This window comes from Lissotriton vulgaris, unplaced genomic scaffold (assembly GCF_964263255.1).
Source record: "Lissotriton vulgaris unplaced genomic scaffold, aLisVul1.2 SCAFFOLD_2497, whole genome shotgun sequence".
Lineage (NCBI taxonomy): Eukaryota > Metazoa > Chordata > Amphibia > Caudata > Salamandridae > Lissotriton > Lissotriton vulgaris.
Window position 1 is genome coordinate 14790 of NW_028242664.1, and position 19877 is coordinate 34666.

At 44.9% G+C, this 19877-nt stretch overlaps 1 protein-coding gene across 1 annotated transcript in view; it reads right to left on the bottom strand.

The window, feature by feature from the left end:
• Positions 1–9851: 9851 nt before the first annotated feature.
• Positions 9852–19877, bottom strand: part of LOC147668874 (uncharacterized) — an 89517-nt gene continuing 79491 nt past the window's right edge. Inside the window, exon 7 of the mRNA XM_086948380.1 lies at positions 9852–9872. Coding sequence (XP_086804506.1) covers positions 9852–9872 — 21 coding nt within the window. The remainder of the gene's footprint in view (positions 9873–19877) is intronic.

A 19877-nucleotide genomic window follows, 5' to 3' on the forward strand; every position in this document is an offset into this window, starting at 1 on the left:
TGAAGAGAACCGTCAATAATCCGGTTCGAAACGCGTCGACATTCCCACCCTGTGGTCATTCAAAAGGGTGCACCTAGGAAGAGAAAGTACATACCACCTGGGACCCTAGTGGTGCAACCCAATATAAATATTGAACCACAGTGTTATCAGGCAGGCAGGCGTACTACTCCATCTGTCCCCGCCTGTCCCTTGGTTTTACATCCCCATGGACTGGTTGTACCCTTGCTTTTTGTATGAATTTTCTCACTGTATATAAATGCAATTAATGTTTGAATATTGAATAACGTTATTGCTTTTTTGGTGTGTCATTTATAACTGTCTGTATTCAATTGTGTTTCTTTCACCTTGTAAATAATGTACATTGGTATGTGTGTATAAATGTAAATACTGTATTCATGTATTCACTGTCGTGACAGTCTTTGGTTTGCCCATGCGTTTTGAAAAATCTGAAAAACCAGATAAAAAATTAAATAAATTCGTTTTGGTATAGAAGACCTTGGCTACGTAGTACATATTGACTGCGTGACTGATACTCACGATACTAACTTTCCCTATCCAGCCATTCTGTTCTGTTTACTTTGTTGTTGAGATCCGGGCTGGGTAGACGTAGGATCCAAAACCTTTTTTGTTCTACAGTTTGGTTGAGCGGGCGTTGGCTCGCAAGGTTTCTTTCATTTTTCGACATAAAAGTGTAGTCGATTTTTTCATTGATTGTAGCAGGGGAGGCCTGTGCTTCCCCCCAAAAAAACCCAACATGGCTGAACAAGACACGTTATCGTTCAGTGAGGATCACATTAAAAAACTAATGTCTGACTCCACACTCTTTTCATCTGTCAAACTCAGCAGCACAGCCAAACAGCTCAATTATGCCGAAAAGTTAACCAGACTTCGGAAAAAACATGTCCGAACGGAATTACATGGCCACTTTCTACTTGCAAACTTGAGAGCTGGTACTATCCCATGGGGCCTCCAGATCAAAAACGTCCCTGTCATCTTCACCGATGACCCGGTCTACCGCAAAGGGTTCAGCTTTATCAGCACTAAATGCAGTAGGGACCTAATGGTTCACACAGTCGAGACTGCCCAGCGAATCCTCAAAAAAGAAGAAGAGGAAATTGAGGAACAACTCAAAGCCATTAGAGACAACCATACGGAAATAGAGGCTAAAGCTCTTCTTGAAAAAATTGAAAAGGAACTGGTCACGTTTCTAGACAACACCATCAATTTTAAAACAACAAAGTTTGAAAAAGATCAGAAGAACTTCAACATTGACAATGTGTATCCCTACCTAAAAGACGAATTCTATAGCAGATCGGACTCAATCAGGTATTTGAACTCCAACCAGGGGAGATCAAAGAGAAGATTCACTACCTTCTCGGAAACATCTTCCTCTGAATCGATGGAGGACTCCGATGCAGGAGAGGGCCCGTCGAATAGAAATCAGCAGAACAGGAACACCCCCAAGAGGCCTTTTTTAGGCCAAGGCCAACAGCCAAAGAGGACAAGATTCAAGCCCCAATGGGAAATGACCACACGCAAGAAGCATTACAACTCATAAAACCGTCGGCCATCATTAACATCTCTGAGAAGACTTTGTCAAAAGCTGAACAAGAGGTCCTAGAAATGGGCCTTTCCTTTGTCCCTGGTGTTGCCATGGACTTTACCAAGATAAAACTGGAAGTGATGGAATTCTTTCGGAAGATCCGACTGCGATGGTTTTTTAAGGATGCAAATGAACAAGTCACCACGGAAGCTTCAGGCTTGAGGAACAAATCCTCCTTCTGCCCAGCCAATCATAATGTTTCCAAAAACATTCTAGCGTTTGAACGTTCAGTCATGTCATCACTCAACGTATTAGAGAATCAACGCCCTTTTGTTCCAAGAAACATTACTAAAAAACACAGAGAAGCCATTCTAGAACTCAAGACGCAGAAGGAAGCGGTTATCAGGCAAGCGGACAAAGGTGGAGCGGTGGTCCTTTGGTCCAAGGAACTATACCGGACAGAGGGACGCAATCATGTATATAATCAGGAGTGGTACCGTAAGATCAGTCATGACCCAACTGCCCAAATTCAGGACCAAATAAGAGGACTCGTAAATGCAGCCAGGGACGCAGGAATTCTGGGACCAAAGGAATCACAATACCTGATCAAACAACACCCACGGACTCCACATCTGTACTTCCTTCCCAAGGTGCATAAAGACCCCAAAGTACCACCGGGGCGCCCAATAGTTTCTGGGTGCGGCTCTGTCCTCGAGCCCATTTCCAAATTCGTGGATGTATTCTTGAAACCGCTGGTTGTACAAGTGCCATCCTACCTGAGGGACACAATGGACTTTATCAACAAGGTCGAAGGCGTACCATTTGATCCTTCTTGTCAGTTATTAGCTACCATGGATGTGTCTTCGCTATACACCCAAATACCTCAACAAGATGGTTTGGATGTCATGGAACTCTATCTGGAGGGTCGACCGCGCCCACACAGGGTGCCTACAGAACTAATAATCTCTCTGGCTACGGTGGCCCTCAAGAAAAACTTTTTCACCTTTGAGGACGAAATGTTCTTACAAATTAAAGGCTCGGCGATGGGCTGTCCTTTCGCTCCCGAAATGGCCATCCTGTTTATGGGCCAGTTTGAAGAAAAATTCGTCCTGAATAACAACCCCTACAGAGATTCCATCGGACAATGGCTCCGATTTATAGATGATGTTTGGTGCGTGTGGAATGGCACATCTATACAATTGGAAGAATTTCATGTGTGGCTGAACAACAGGAGCCCGGATATTAAATTCAGCCTGAGCTATCATGAAAAAACCCTCCCGTTTCTGGATGTTGAAGTCTCAGTGAAAGAAAATGCATTGTCATGCTCTTTGTACCAGAAGAAGACGGATAAGAACAATGCTCTTCATTACAAGAGCTACCACCCGCGCAGCCTAAGGGATAATCTCCCTTATGGCCAATATCTCCGCGTGCGACGTAACTGTACTACCATTGAGCAATTCGAACTACATGGACAAGCCCTGACCTCTAAGTTACAGGAACGTGGCTATCCCCAGAAGCTCCTGAAACACTCTATGAAGAGAGCGATTTGGACACCCAGGGAACACCTCCTTGAGAAAAGATCCAAACCCGCGACGGACCGGATGGTATGCGTTTCCACTTTCGGCCCCCACACCAACCAGCTGCAAAAAATCATCAGACGCAGTTGGCACCTGGTCAAGGAAATCCTCCCGGACATAGGCGCCCCCCTTTTTGCTCTGAAAAAGAACAGGAGCATTGGGCAAATTATAACATCGACTAGACCGCAACCTAAAAGGGATCACCAGAATACCATCTTTGGAGCAAATCCAGTCACGGGGCATCGCAAGTGTGGGACCTGTTCCGTCTGCGAACTCACCATGGAAGGGTCACTATTCACAGATGGGAAGAAGTTCTGGCGCCACAAGGAACACACGAACTGTAAAACCAAGTACGCTGTGTATGCCATCCAATGCCCATGCAATATGCTGTACATCGGCAAAACCACTCAGGAGGTTCGCCAGCGCATCATCCAGCACCGCTCAAGAATCAACAATAAAATCCTGACAGCTCCACTTGTTTCACACTTTTTGCAAAAAAATCATTCCAGTCAAGATATCAGATGGACAGTCCTGGCAGTTATCAGGGGGGGCAGTGGAGACCCTGATCTGCGCTTGTCTCAGAAAGAAGCGTACCTCATTCTGAAGTTTGACACGTCCAACACTGGCCTGAACGAAATGTCTGAAATTTCCAGTCTGTGATCCACTTTGTAATTTTTCGGCTGAGCTTGGTTGTGCTGCTGTTTTTAACTCGGTTGTTTATTTTCTACATAATAGTCTGCACTTGTTGTACCTTTATGATTGCTGTTGCACTGCCTTGGCACCCTGTCCACCATTTGGCAGGTTCTGAGTATTCCTAACTCACTATGTCTGGTTGTTATAGTGCCCAACACGTTGCAAATCTGATTGTAAAGACCCATGCCCCGGTACGATCACACACTGAATTCACGATGTCTTGTGGATATAGTGTCCAACAAAAGCCTGTCAATATTTATTAAAAATGGCCCGAACTACACGGACCATGATCCTTCACTCACTCCGCCCCCTAGCCACCCCCACAAGCCAACCGGCCCGGGAGTTTTCAAATAATCAAGGTAACGCTGAGACACACTGACAGACTGTGCTTGTTCCAGTCCGAGACACTCCGAGTGATCGAATCCTCCTGATAAAGTAAGTGTACTGCAGGTTCCCTGCAAAACGCGCTAAGCGCCACATTGCTATGACCACCCGCCCCACTGGAAAGCTTGGTTTAATTACCTTTGCTTTTTTGTAACGCAGGTCCCTAGTCATTTATATACCAGCCCTGAAGTGATTTTTGACATCAGACGCTACACGTTTCACAAGCTACCTACTCAGGTAGGAATTGTTACTCGGCTCCGTAACTCACATATTTTGTGTCACACTGAAGTAGTAGTCTAATCTCGCGCACCGATTTCTGTGTGTCCTTTTCAGCTTGCACAACGAAACATAGTCAATATGTAAGCAGTTCCACTCACGTGTTTGTACCGCGCGGCGGACAACCAAACCTTAAAGAACCCGAACCGGCTAACCACAGGTATGAGCTCTTATCCTTGATGGCACTAGGTGATTTGTATCAGCATAGATCTCGAAAGTTCCACTACGGACTAGGGTGCTAAGCTCCAATTTTGTATGTTTTCACAGAATCAACCCCTTTCCCGGCGATTTACCGACACCAAGGCACATTCTTTGCCACGTGCAGGTAAAAGTCTATCTCATGGTGTGGAGTCATTGCTAAAGGTTTATTCACACAACTATGGTATTTAACCCTGACACCCACTCTGTATATTGTTACAGACTCATTGTTCCCAGTCCCCGTCCTGAAGAGAACCGTCAATAATCCGGTTCGAAACGCGTCGACATTCCCACCCTGTGGTCATTCAAAAGGGTGCACCTAGGAAGAGAAAGTACATACCACCTGGGACCCTAGTGGTGCAACCCAATATAAATATTGAACCACAGTGTTGTCAGGCAGGCAGGCGTACTACTCCATCTGTCCCCGCCTGTCCCTTGGTTTTACATCCCCATGGACTGGTTGTACCCTTGCTTTTTGTATGAATTTTCTCACTGTATATAAATGCAATTAATGTTTGAATATTGAATAACGTTATTGCTTTTTTGGTGTGTCATTTATAACTGTCTGTATTCAATTGTGTTTCTTTCACCTTGTAAATAATGTACATTGGTATGTGTGTATAAATGTAAATACTGTATTCATGTATTCACTGTCGTGACAGTCTTTGGTTTGCCCATGCGTTTTGAAAAATCTGAAAAACCAGATAAAAAATTAAATAAATTCGTTTTGGTATAGAAGACCTTGGCTACGTAGTACATATTGACTGCGTGACTGATACTCACAATACTAACTTTCCCTATCCAGCCATTCTGTTCTGTTTACTTCACTGGTTAGAGGTGGCAGACCTGGAAGCAGAAGACGGCCCGGGACCAGGGTTCAATTCCCGACGCGGTAGGGTCGTGAACCAGGGTCAGCGGACTCGATAATTCGCCTTGGTGCCTACTCTAACCAGGGATCACACTCTGCAACTCTGGGCATTAGCTTGCCTCATCTCCATAACGGCCCCCAACCAACGCCGGGGATGCCTGGTTTCACCTTGGAGATACAAAGGAGGGAACATCTCACAGGGAAAGCCAGGACGGGTTCCCCAGCGGTCTATAGCGCCAGGATGCCTCTGGGTAGCAGTGCGCTTTACAAGACACACATATTACATTAAATTACATTACATCTTCAAGGAGGTGGTGATGGCTGGGACACTGCTGGTATACTGCAATTATGCTTTGATTTCCTTGATCCAGCATCCACTTACTATCCTCCTGGTTCCTTCTTAAATCCTCTGCCTCGGTTGCATCGTGACCCGTAGCCTTTTATCCTAGAGTTGACTCAAGGTTGAAATATCTCCCTTGCAGTTCTTTTTCACTGAGATAGTACAGGGCCTGGCAAACGTTCGCCTAATATTGAGTGCTTGTAATAATACTTCATGTACCTAAAAATGATTAGCAAAATGTGGTCACAAGTTGTGAACCGACTTTTGGGGTATCAATTCTGATTATGGGAATACACCTATGAATATATAGGTACGATCACAAAATACGGACTCGTAAAATAACGTGCCTAATTAATATTCATTATGCAAATCACAATTTGCGACCTATGCGATTGACCGCAATAACAAGGATTGTGGCCTGCAAGGGACAGCATACCACCATAACTGTGATTGTGTTTAAGTAAATAAAAACGTTTTTTTTAAAGGAAAAGGGACTCCGTTTAAAACATAAAAGAGTTTTGTGTTTTTAAAAGTTTCGATGACAGTTGACATGGTTTCCCAGGACCACTGCCTACTCTCCCTCAAACTTTACATAAGATTCACAAAAGGTAAAGAGCTCAAGGGGGACCTCTTCCTTATTGCAAATCAGGCATCACCCCTTTGAAGTGTTGGTATCTGATCAATGGTTTGCCACTGCAATTGCATTCATAAACCTTTGGAATAGTTCTCTGCGATTCGTAAATATTCACACCCCCTCATATGTGTGATTTAGACAGAGTTGCATCGCCCTTTTGCAAGTCTCAATTAGTTTTCTGACTCGTAAAAGAACTTTAGGACATAAATACAAGTCCTTTTGTAGTTGCAAATACTGTGAATTTGCAAATCGCAGATTTTGCAATCGCTAAAGGGTTTTGTACATGATACCCAATATTCCCGTTATTTCTACCATACTGTTCAGTGATAGTCCAAAAATGTGTGTACACAAAGTGCAAAATTACCCTAAGGACAAAAAGTAAAAAATAATCCACCCTGTTTTCTAGACTAGGGACTTACAGGCCAGCCGTGAGGGAAACGGCTCGAAAACAGCTCTACTCCCTCCTGACACCTGCCGTGAGGGGAACGGCCACAGCATCTTCCGCAAATCACCTGGTGCCACACGCAGCTGGGGAACTTCATCACTGAGCTGCCCCGGGGCTACAAGTGACAGGACTCACGTCACACACGCGCCAGGAGGTGCCTTATCTTCAGGGAATGCCTCTCGCCCGCGAGTCATGTGCGGGAGCGACCGGGAGAAGCCTGGGACAAGGGCGGGCCATCTGTGGCCATCAGGGGCCAGAGGAGGCCGGGTCGGGCCACCCCACTGTGCTGGAAGTAAACGAACATGGGTAAGCGCAAATTACATACGCCGCTGGAACAGGGGGGAGAGCAAGCTAAGGTCCCCAGGAAAGCATCGACCATCATATCCTATTTAACATCAGCAGTGGGGGCATTGTCATCTGAAATTGCCTCAGCAGAAAAGGAACTCGGGCTGCACCATAGTAGTACTGCACTTCCGGCCTCGCCCATTGCTATATCCATCCCGGTGAATCAAGTTCCCTTGGAACCACGGGTAGTTATTATAAATCGCGAGGGCCCACAGGAGGTTGCCATCTCGGGTGATAAGGTAGCTGAAGAAGTTCGTCAGACAGGGATTGACTCTAGTAGCTCCCTGCCACATTCAGCAACTGACAAAGGGCATTTAAATCCCCAGAGACAAACATAAAAAAAGGGGGAAAAGGGTGGCCCTAAACAGAAACTAAACTTGAATAAATCTAAACAGCCTGCAGCCCATTGTGACATTAGTAACCTAGAGTCAACCTTACGGGATATGATGGATAACTTTTTTTCCACTCGGTTGGAGCTGATCCTGACAAGTATAGCCAAAGACATTATAGATACTTTGAACACTTGTGTTGCAAATCTTGTCAATAAATGTGAACGGATCAACATGGCTATACAGGGGCTGGGAAGTGTAGCAGGTTCCAATTATTCTCATGGTCCTTCTCCTGGTACCACTAATTCTAATCTTGGGATTTTAGGTACTCAAGTGACAGTGAAAGGGACGGGTGGACATAAGGCTGTAGATAATTTGAATCAGTCCCTAGGAATGATTAGGGGGTCCAGTGCTCCAGACCTGGAAGTGGGGGGGGCAAGCATGTGCCTCCAGAAAGAATAATGGTCAAAAACGGGCACCTCCAACTAGGAGTCATAAGGCTCATACTGAGCAACAAAGAAAGACCCATTTTGCAAACCAAACTTGCATCAATCTTCGCCAAGAAGCTGCCCCTTTGGTGTTGATTCTGGTGGGGATCCCCGCTCTGCTAGAGGGTGAGCATGAGACTACTGATACCTTGCTTGCAAATACAAAGAAATGGTGCGATCAGAACTGCACGGGAGGACAGGAAATCTCAAGCAATATTACAATGGCAAGAAGGGTGGGGTGGTTGGGGAACACACGCAAGGCAATCAAAGGCGATTGTGTTGTTTTTAATTTTAACAACTCGTCCCACCCACCACGACTACTTTGGAACACCTCTGAAATGTAGAGTGAAGAGGGGACTATCAGGGCACTCCCGTTAGGTTATTTTTATCCACCAATGAACAGGGGCAGTGATCCGCTTAAGCTAGTTCTTGGGCGTGGTGACAGTCCTGAAAATAATATTCCTGGTTCTCATAATAATGTGGGAAGGGAATGAAGATCTGTTGAAAATAATTTGAACTACGTCAATCAACCCAAACCCTGGACCACTCAGGTTCTCAGGAGAGCTTACCATATAGTTTTATCTAATAGATTTTCTTCTCTATCTCAGATTAACGATATAGAATGACTAAGCCCAAAGTGTGAAATGTCCTGTCCCCTACCAGGAGTAAGTGATCCTATGACTAGTGAGACAAATAAATTTCGATTAATGTCATGGAATATCTCGGGATTACAGTGGAAAAGGGGCGACAAAAACTGGCTTTCATCTTTAGTCCCTTTTGAGGTTGTCGCCTTCCAAGAGACATGGGATAAGGATGGTGATTTTTGGGTAGACGGTTTTAAGACCTTTTCACTACCAGCCCGCCCATCACCGGCAGCGAGAGCAAAAGGGGGACTTATGCTCCTTGTCTCAGTAAGACTAAAGGGTTTAGTGAATTTAATAGATTCTTCCTCCCCAAATCTACTTATAGTGGAACTTACAGCTCCAAGTAATAGCAAATTCTTAATAATAACTTTCTATAATGCGGAAGAGGGAGAGCACTGTAATGAACATCTTTCTTACTTGTCACAGTTTTTAGAAAATTACAAATCACAGCAAACCACTTTTGTGTATTTTATTCTTTTGGGGGATTTTAATATTCATCTATGTAAATCAAAATGTCATATAAAGGTACTCCAAGGCCCTGCTCATGCTACTTTACCCCACTTCGAACATACACTAAAGGGGGAGGCGTTGGAATTACTTTTGGCATCCAGTGATTTATATGAACTAAGTTTTTATGAGATTAGGGAGAGGGTTAATACATTCAAGGGTCGAGAAAATGATTTGATTATTGATTACATATTTTTATCTCCTTGGTTATTAAAACATGCTGTATACTCTCAGTTTAGTGACCATAATCCAGTGATATTACAACTGGATCATGGTTTTGAACTCTTAGACACTGGGCCTAACTCTAGAGGTCCAACCAATCTTAAAGCGAAAGCTCAAGGACGGAGGCTGAACTGGACCAAAGTAGTTCCAGCACTTCTCCTTGACACTTTAAATATAAAGGTTAAGGACGAAATATTAAAATGTTCTGATCTCTCCACACAAGACGAGGTAACCATTTCCGCCTTTGAAACTATTTGTAAACAGGTTGCCCTGGAATTAACCGTCCCCACTAGACCCAAACCCAATAAATTAAAACGTTGGTTTGATTCAAGATGCTCAAGGGCACATCAAAGACTGCTTAAAGCATTGAAAACACAACCTAGAAATAAAGAGTTGATAATTGAACTTAGGAAAGAATATAAAAATATTTTAGTAACTCGTAAAAATGAAATTAAAACCAGGGCGTGGGAGAGTCTGATGGATAAGGAAGTCCTAAAAGACAGTGCTATATTCTGGGCTATTATCAATAGCCCATTATTTACAGGTGAAGAGAATGGCTCCCAGGAAGTGAATATCTCAGAGCAGGAATGGATGTCCCATTTTGAAAATATATATGCCAGCAAAGAAGTTTTCCCGCCATTTGTGGCGGATACCAGTAACACCGAGGTTGCAAGTTTAGTGTTTAGCATTAAGGAATTGGAGCAAGCTATAATTGAAACGTCTAGTAATAAGGCCCAAGGGCCAGATGGCGTCCCTGCTGATCTTTACAAAAGTAAGCCTAAATTGTGGGCCAATATTTTGGCAAACTTTTTTAATGCTTCTGTTATTGTAGGGTTCCCCGAATCATGGGCCCACTCTGTCATTATTCCACTATTCAAAAAGGGCCAAAGAGGGGACCCACGCTGTTATAGGCCCATTTCCTTAATTGATTCATCTGTTAAGATTTTGGGTAAAGTTATTTTATCCAAATTAACGGCCTGGGCGACAAATAATAAAATTCTGACGGAGTGTCAATATGGGTTCAGAACTGGTAGGAGTACAGAAGATCAGTGCCTACATTTATATCTCCTAACCCAGAAATATACAAAAGCCTCCAATGTGTCAATCTACCTTGGTTTTATGGACCTCTCCACAGCTTTCGATCTAGTCAACAGATCGAAGCTGTGGAAGCTTTTACTGGATTTGGGTTTTGACCCTTGTTTGGTCTATTTTTTGGCAGCCCTACATAGGGACCTAAGGGCTTCGGTAAGGATGTCCCAGGAGGGAGCTTTCACTCGATCCTTTAAATCCGGTAGAGGGTTCAGACAAGGCTGTATTCTGGCCCCTCTCCTATTCACTTTATATGTGAATGCTTTGGACATACACCTGGAAACAGTTACCCCGGACGTCCCGTGTATAGGAGACAGTTCCATCCAGGTTCTCCTATACGCTGACGACGCGGTGCTGATTGCCCGCACCCCGTTGGCCCTACAAAGGTAATTGAATGCATTTGGGGACTTCATGGATTCCATGGATCTGGTTGTAAATAGTGCTAAATCACACACAGTGGCAATGGGTGTAGGTAGAAACAAGTTAAGATCTTTCTACTGTAAGGAGGTGGAACTTAAAAGGGTGAAGGCCTTCACCTACTTGGGGGTCTTGTTCGATGAACGATGCTCCTGGAACCCCCAGCTCTTAGTAAAAAAAGCCATGTTAACCAGAGCAACGCTTGCAGTCCAAAGCTTCGCACAATGAATAGGGGGGAGGCCTGTTGAAGCTGTACTTTCAATTTACAAGGCAAAATGTTTGGCTGTAGCACTGTATGGTTCAGCCATCTGGGGGTACAAATAGGGAGAAGATCTCCAAAGGGTTGAAAATAAATTATTTCGTCCCCTGTTATCAATCCCTCATTCCTCATCTACTTTTGCTATCCATCAGGAACTAGGGATGGGGTTTGTGTCAGATCAGATAAGTGTGGCCCCTCTCATTTGCTGGCTGAAAGTCTGGCTTAACCCAGACTTACTCCTTTACCAGCAGATCTTAAAAGATTGCCTAGGCTTGAAAAAGTAAAAGAAATAAAGTGGCTATCTTATGTAAACAAAGAGCTGCAGAAACTTGGGAGACTAGAGCTATTTGAAAATCCTGATGTTATTGTTAAGTGGGATATCCCATGGGTAAAGAAACACTATCGGGAGCTAAGATGTATGGAAAGGGAGGATATGGAATTAAAAAAACCTATGGTGAGGGCCCATTATATGCTAGTTACAACACCTCAGATTGAGCCATACCTGCAGCTAGTTACAAGACCTTTTCATCGCAGGCTGTTAACAAAATTTCATTTTAATTTAATACATTTTGTATTGGGTACTTATGAAGGTTGGAGTAACCCTACTGATATAGCCCTTTGTAATTGTGATGACAGTTCTATCCAAGACACAATGCACTTTACCCTTTTCTGTGGTCATTTTTATGAAATTAGATTGAAATTTATTTTACCACTGTTTAAGAGAACAGGGATTGTCCAGGCTAAGCCTGCTTTGCTTTATTTACACCTATTGGAAACTCCTTGGATTATTTTTAATATAGCGAGCTACTTTGTAGCAGACGTACGTCTTAAGAATCAAAGATGTCTAAAAAATGTAGTCCGCTGAACATTGGTTTCCCTTACAAATTCTCCTCCCCACAAGTTTTATTTAATGCAATTGTTTTTAATTTGTACTGTATTATAATCCCTCTTTTAAATTTTAAATTCATAGTTCTGTTTTATGAAATGTAATTGTTTCAACGATATCAATTGAACTGTAATGTATGAATTCTGTGATTTCTATGTACCTTTTATGATTTTAATTAATCAATTAAAGTGGTTTTGACTTGACTTCTAGACTAGGGAGAGGATCCCATGGTGTAGAATTATACAAGCTTACTTTGTTGTATGCATATTTCAAGGTGTGCTTGGGTGCCTTCTCGTCATAGTGAGGTTGACTGGAAATTGGAAAACACCAGAGGTAATTGGAGAGACAAGGTTAGAGAAGCAAGACTGCTAACACAGTCTGCAACTCTGTGAGCTACTCTTCTTGCTAGAGGGACAAACATATATTTTTTTTAAATAGCCACTGTTGTTGTGGCTGCCGTCAAATGTAGACATCAAGGCTTCCATTTAGATTCGGGCTAAAGGAGGGAGTACACCCTCTCCAAAGTACTACCCTCCAATTACATAACGGTGATGGAAAAGGGTATACGATACACCAGCCATCAGAATGGGGTCGATGAAGTGCTTGAAATGTAATTTTATAAAGCATGCAGTTTCCCCAGAATGTTTACTCGCATGGTGCAGAACAATAAACACAGGCAGTAACCAGCTAATAAAATGCCAGAGAAAAAATAAGCGGAAGTGAACAAAATAATTGTTTTTTTTTTCAAAACAGAAAACAGGATTTATTTTGGAGAACGAAATCTAGGAAATTTTGGGGCATATTATCAAGGGGGTTTATCTCTGCTTTTTTGGCTTTAAAAGCCAAGAAAGCGGAGATAAAATTTTCTCCCTATTACCTAGCTGTCGCTAACACCAGTAAGCGACAGCTAGTAGGAGATAGCGACCATCTTGGGCCCCGCTTTGCATGTCAGTGATATTTATCACTAATGACATGCAAAGTGGGCGTGCCAAGATGTTAGCGACTGGAAACAGTCACTAACATCGCTATCTCCTGTTACCAACTTTTGGAGATATTCGCGCTAAGCGCGAATATCACCAAAAGCTAACACCTGCCCCTGAGCAGTTCTTAGCCATGTTATCGAATGGTAGGTGGATAACATGGCTAAGAGCATTAGCTCGGTAATGCATGAATATCTCTGACTTTTCAGCGATATTCATGCATTTCGGCCGATTTTTATTGCTTAGGAGATATACCTTGATAATAGCAAGGTTCCTAAGCGATAAAAATCGCAGCAGCTAGGCGATAAAAATATCGCCGCTAAACCAACATAGCGATAATTATCGCTAGTTGTTGGTAATATGCCCCAGTGTTTCTCAGTTTGTTTATGGTTTGCACCCGGAGATTAGCTTGCATAGTCAGCCGAATGTGATGTGCTGGCAATGAAAGCCGTAGGATGAAATCGTGCATTATGCAAAGTATTGCAGTGATGATTTGGAAGCAAGGAGAAACTCCTGATGGCTCAGAAGAAGTCAGCAGAGTTTTTTGTTTTTAGAATGGCCCATATATGTCAAATCCATGTTGAGGTTCTTGTGTTTGTGATGGATTGCAGAAGGTTAGATATCAAGGTTGTGGTCAGGTTATGCAGAATGGGAATGGTGGCCCATAGGTTAGAAGGTGAGGGATACCGGTGGTCCCAAATCCATGGATGGGCATAGATATGTTGAAAAAGACTACTCCATGTCATTATAACAAGGTGGGCTATTTGGAAAGCAAATGTAGGTTGAATCCAAATCAAATGCAAATTGATGATCAATTGCAAAATATGAATGTGATGCCAGGTCAAAATATGCAAATGCATAACACCCATAACCCTAAAATATCCAAGTCTGGTTATTTCATCCAAATGTAAGTGACATGTGAATCTGAATTCTGGGGGGAGGGGAGTACTAGACTGCCCCCGGCAAGATGGCTGCACCTTAGTCCAGCTCTGCCGGCCAGCACTTGCAATCCGACTATAATCCTTTTCATCTGGCTACTGAAACACTCTACATTTAAATGCTGTGTATGGGGGTGACTGGCAATTCCCAGAACCCAGAAATTTGACTCCGGAAACTCGGTAGCCATCATTGACAGCCTCCAGCCATGGGCCACATGGCACGACTTCCGTATGCAGAGCAAGGCCCGTGCTGTTATGGAAGCAGGGTATAGGCCGGCAGGCTGCGAGATTGAAGCAGTGCCTGCAAGTTCTGTGGAGGCACACACCGGAGGAGTGCTAGTTAGAGATATACATGGTGAGCGGGTGCGACCGAGCCGGGAGACAGCTGAGGTGCGGGCTGGGACTGCATGGGCCAGGAGCCCTGGTGACATCATGCAGAGAAGCCACGTCGGCGTACCTAGGCGCACAGACACTATCCGGCAAGCCTGCTGGCAGACATAACATTATGGACAGCATTGCCTGTGAGAGGACGATGGCGCTCTTTACCGCTTGCCCTACTGCAGTGCACCTATATGACTGCTACAGAGGCAGCTGCAGCAGTACTGCTGGAATCCACAGTCCAGACCTCGCAAATATATAACGCTGTGAGCCCCCTGCTCACTTTGTCTCTATAATAAGACTCTGCGGGCTGATCTCCTTGAAACCGTTGAGCTGCTTCCATCCTCGCTGACAGTGGAAACCTGAGGTGGGCCCTTGTTGACTATCACTGTGCCACTTGCCTCTTGTCACACTTACATTGTGGGTGCAGAGGCTTGGCAGTCCTGCACTGGGGACTAGCCCTCAAAAGGCCATGTTTGCGCCATTCCCGCTGTACCCCATTGTGTAGAGTCCACTTAACGCTATGCTCACTTCTCTTGAACATCAGGTGGACATTGTTGTAAAGGCTTTTCTGTGCAATGCCTTCCTCAATCCAATCTCTAGATAATTTGGGACTGCTGGATGGGGTGCTATCAGGGCTGTCCATCCTAAAGTGCACTGCTGTGCTGCTCCAGTGAGGCCTCCTGCACGCAGTGAGCCCTGGTTCATGAGTTTGTGACTGGTGGCAGCTGTTGCAGGGAGAACCAAAGTGAAATTTCTGGCAATTATGGGGAAGGCGGACTGCACCCAAACGCGCCTACATTTTTAATCCAGGCACTCCATTAGGGTCCCGTGGGAGACGATGTCTGACCAGGAACAAGTGGTGGGATCGCATGGTGCGACTGCCCTGGTAGCCCGCTGGTGGCCATGCAGCACAGCCATCAGTCCATAGATGGAAAGACTCATTAAACCTCTGTCTAGACCACATGTCTACACAGCTTGACAAGCAAACGGCACACATCATAGCTGCGGAGCAGCAAATCTTCACCACGGAAGATGACCTCCAGTCAGTGAGCACATAGTGCCTGAATTCGGAGAAAGTCCTGTCAGTCATACAGGCCAAAAATGAGGATTAAGAAGCACACACATGTAGAAACAACTTGCGCATCACTGGCATTCCGCAATCCACCAACACAGGTAAAATAGAGACTTATGTAGAAACACTCCTAACAAAACCTTTTAACCCTGAACAGTTGTCACAGCTACTGGTGGCTGAGAGAGAAAGGCACGTTCACGTCTGGGTGCACTCCTGCGCCCAATAATAGTACAATTGTTGTTTATTTATGCGTTTTTATATAGCGCGGACTTTACCCGAAGCGCTTCACAATAGGAATAGTAGTGAAACATGAGGAAAAATTGCAAGTCAGCATGTTACAAAAGTAAACGTTACACTAAATAAGGCAATAGTGACAATTGTGCATGTATCAAGAGCAAACGAAATACAAGAGGTAGCAAACAATATGTTACAAGAGGAGAAAAAGTGACATGTGTGTATGTTACAAAAGCGTACGAAGTAGAAATAGAGGCATAATGCTGCACTAAATGGCAGATACTCAAAACACAAGAACAAACGTTACGTTACATGAGGCAATGGTGGCAGTTGTACATGTATCAGAAGCAAACAAAGTACAAGAGGTCGCAAACGATACATTACAAGAGGGAAAGTGACGTGTGCATGTTACAAAGGAGTACACAATACAAGTAGAAGTATAATACTGCAATAAATGACAGACTCTCAAACCACAAGAACACATTGGGAAGGCACTTCTATGGTCATGTAGAGTTTTCTATAATGGAAGAACTTCCTTCAGATGATAGAGAGGGCGTGAATTACATTTGGAAGTAACTTTGAAGGAGGAGAGCTTTGAGGTCAGTTTTGAAGGCCTGGGGAGAGGTGGTGGTCCGGAGCTGAGGCAGAAGTGAGTTCCAGATTATCATCGCGTTGCCTGAAAAGGATTGGGCCATCGACCTTTCCTTCTTAAAAGTGGGAGGTTCAAGCAATAGATTTTCCACATTACGAGATGGTCTAGAGCCTCCAGAAAGTTTCAGTTTATTCACCAGGTAGCGAGGAGAGGAGTGCAAGGCTTTGTGGGTGATACAGGCAGTCTTGTAGATAGACCTTGCCTCGATGGGAAGCCAACGGAGGGTGGATAAAATGGGTGTGATGTGGTCGCTTCTTTTGGCCCAATATATGAAACGAGCTGCTGAATTGAGAACAGATTTAAGGGGGGACAGGTGGGATGTGGGGAGGCCAGTAAGAAGAGAGTTGCAGTAGTCCAGTCGAGAGAGAAGGAGTAGTTTTTGTCCTGTAACTCCAGTTCTGTAGTACGGGTATCTCTGTTATAGTCATAATCTAGTGAATAGTCCCGCCCATGTGTGTGGACCCCGGAGCAATCAAAAATAATCTCTTAAAGTGTCGAAAAAATGCAGAACTGTACAGACACTTAAGAGAGAATTAAAGACAGATAATGCAGCCTATAAAACCAGGCTACACTGTCCAGTACTTCAACTAGAAATTCCAACAAAAATCCACAAACAGCAAAGCTTGTCCAGATTTCCCTTGCCTCAGGAGCAAAACCCCCTCTGGAATGATAGAGAGGAAGACCTGGACAGACAAGCCCCATGGGCTGCCATTATGTGGCTCAGAACAGGATACTGTGCCTTTAAGAGAACTTTCCAGAACTTCACAGTATCCCAGAATGCACTGCAGGTCCCTTTTACTTTCAGTTCTTTTTGAAGGCGTAACACGCCAGACCTGTAGCATCCCTTACATGAATATCTCTCTCCACCGGGGAGGAGGGAGGCCGCTTATGACTATAATAGAGATACCCCTACTACAGAACTGGAGTTACAGGACAGAAACTACTCCTTCTGCAGTAGGGGATCTCTGTGTATAGTCATAATCTAGTGAATAGAATGGCAAGCCGATCCCCACACCAAAGCGGCGGTGGAGAAACGAGAAATAACACCACTATTGTGCGAACAAATTTCGCAGCGAAGCCTGCCCAACCTGAGCGTCTGCCCTGCCATCAGTGTCCAGACAGTAATGCTTAGCAAAGGTATGAACCGACTTCCAAGTGGCCGCCTTGCAGATTTCTGCAATAGGAACATTACGGAGCAAAGCTGTTGTGGCAGCTTTGCCCCTGGTGGAATGAGCCTTAGGTTTACCCCCTAAGGTCTTATTAGCCTTTTGGTAACACAGTTGTATGCAGGGCACAATCCACCTAGAGATGGACTGCTTAGAGGTAGCAAAAGGGTCCTGACTAAACCATAATTGATAAATAATTGGTCTGACCTACGAATATCTTTGGTCTTATCCAGATAAAATTTCAACACCCTCCTAACATCCAGGGAATGTAAAGACCTTTCCGCTGGAGATGAAGGATTCTGAAAAAACGTAGGCAAAGTTATGGTCTGGTTGACATGAAAATCAGAAATAACTTTGGGAAGAAATTTAGGGTGAGTACGCATAACAACCTTGGCAGCATGAAATACAGTATAAGGTTCTTTGCAAAACAACGCCTGAATCTCACTCACCCTGCGGGCCGATGTAATGGCCACGAGGAACGCCGCCTTCCAGGACAGGTGCTGCAACGAAGCCTTATGAATAGGTTCAAAAGGCTCCTTCATCAATCTGGACAGCACCACATTCAATTCCCATGAAGGCGAAGGAAGCCGGACAGGAGGGAATACTTTCTTCAAGCCTTCCAAAAAATCTTTGAGCACAGGGATCTGGAAGAAGGAAGTCTGTGAAGGGCATTTCATGTAGGCAGTCAATGCAGCGAGATGAACCTTAATGGAATGAACATTAAGGCCAGACTGCGCCAAATGTAGAAGGTAAGGAAGGATGATGTCTTCCTTGCACATCGTCAGATCATAGTTCTTGGACTTGCACCAGATACAGATTCTCTTCCACTTGTAAGCATAGGAAGTCTGAGTGGAAGGTCGCTTAGCCTCCTTCAGTATGTCCATGCAATCTTCGGGTAGATTTAAATGGCCATATTGCACTATCTCAGGAGCCATGCCGCCGAACTCAAAGACGAGAGGTTGGGGTGCAACATCTGCCCCCCGAACTTCATGAGAAGGTCCGGCCTGCACGGCAGCCGTATGTGCCGCAGGAGAGACCGGTGAAGTAGGTCCGTGAACCACCACTGCCTGGGCCATTCCGGGGCAATCAGGATCATCAGCGCACTGGACTGGGACAGCTTAATGAGCACCGCCGGAATCAGGGGAATGGGTGGAAAAGCGTAGAAGAAAGCTGTTCGACCAGTTGATCCATAGCGCAATCCCCTGCGTCCCCTGCTGGTAGTACCTGGAGGTGAAGTCTCGGCATTTGCTGTTTTCGGCGGTGGCGAACAGATCTACATCTGGAGTCCCCCACCTTGCGAAGACTTCTCCTAGTACTTCGTCGTTTATGACCCATTCGTGGTTTTCCTGAATCAGTCTGCTCAGTGCGTCCGCCTGAACATTCTGCACACCTGGCAGATGGGTAGCCGTTATCGTCAGTCCTCTGGCCAGAAGCCAGTGCCAGATTGCCTGCGCCTCCTGCGACAGAGTGCGTGATCTCGAGCCCCCCTGCTTGTTGAGGTAATACATCGTGGTCGTATTGTCCGTCTGTACAAGCAGAGAGTTGGTCTGAAAGGACGGATGAAAGGCCTTCCGTGCCAAGTGAACAGCCCTGAGTTCCAGGAAATTGATGTGATACGTGGACTCCATCGGGGACCACGTTCCTTGAATTTGTAAGTCTCCGGAGTGCGCCCCCCAACCGTGGAGAGAAGCATCCGTCACGATAGTCTGAGTGGGAATGTCCTTGTGGAAGGGAACCCCTCTGAGGAGATTCCTCACTGAACACCACCACTTCAGAGACTGAAGAGCATGCAGAGACTCCTGCAACGGTCTCATGTGCAGCCGTGCGTGTGGCGTAGGAAGATACAAGAGGTCATCGATCCCAGTAGAGAAGACACCGTCCTCACTGTTGTAGATGCAGTGGTCATAAGAGCCTGAGCCTTCCGAAGGAGTGATAACCGTCGCTCCTCCGAAGGAGACACGCTTGCTGACAGCGTATTGATGGTGGCTCCCAAGTACTGAATGCACTGGACCGGAGTCGGGACAGACTTGGATATGTTGATGTGCAACCACAGCTTGTTCAAGAGAACGCACGTCTTATGGAAGTGTGCCTGAGCTTCAGAGAAGGAGGAAGCATTGATAAACCAATCGTCCAGGTACGGGTAGACAAACACCTTGTTCTTCCTTAGGTGTGCTGCTACCACTGCCATGCACTTCGAGAATGTTCTGGGCGCAGACTTCAGCCCGAATGGCAGTACTGTGTATTGATAATAATTGGTGCCGACTTGAATTCACAGGAACTTCCTGTGTTTGTGTGCAATGGGCACATTGA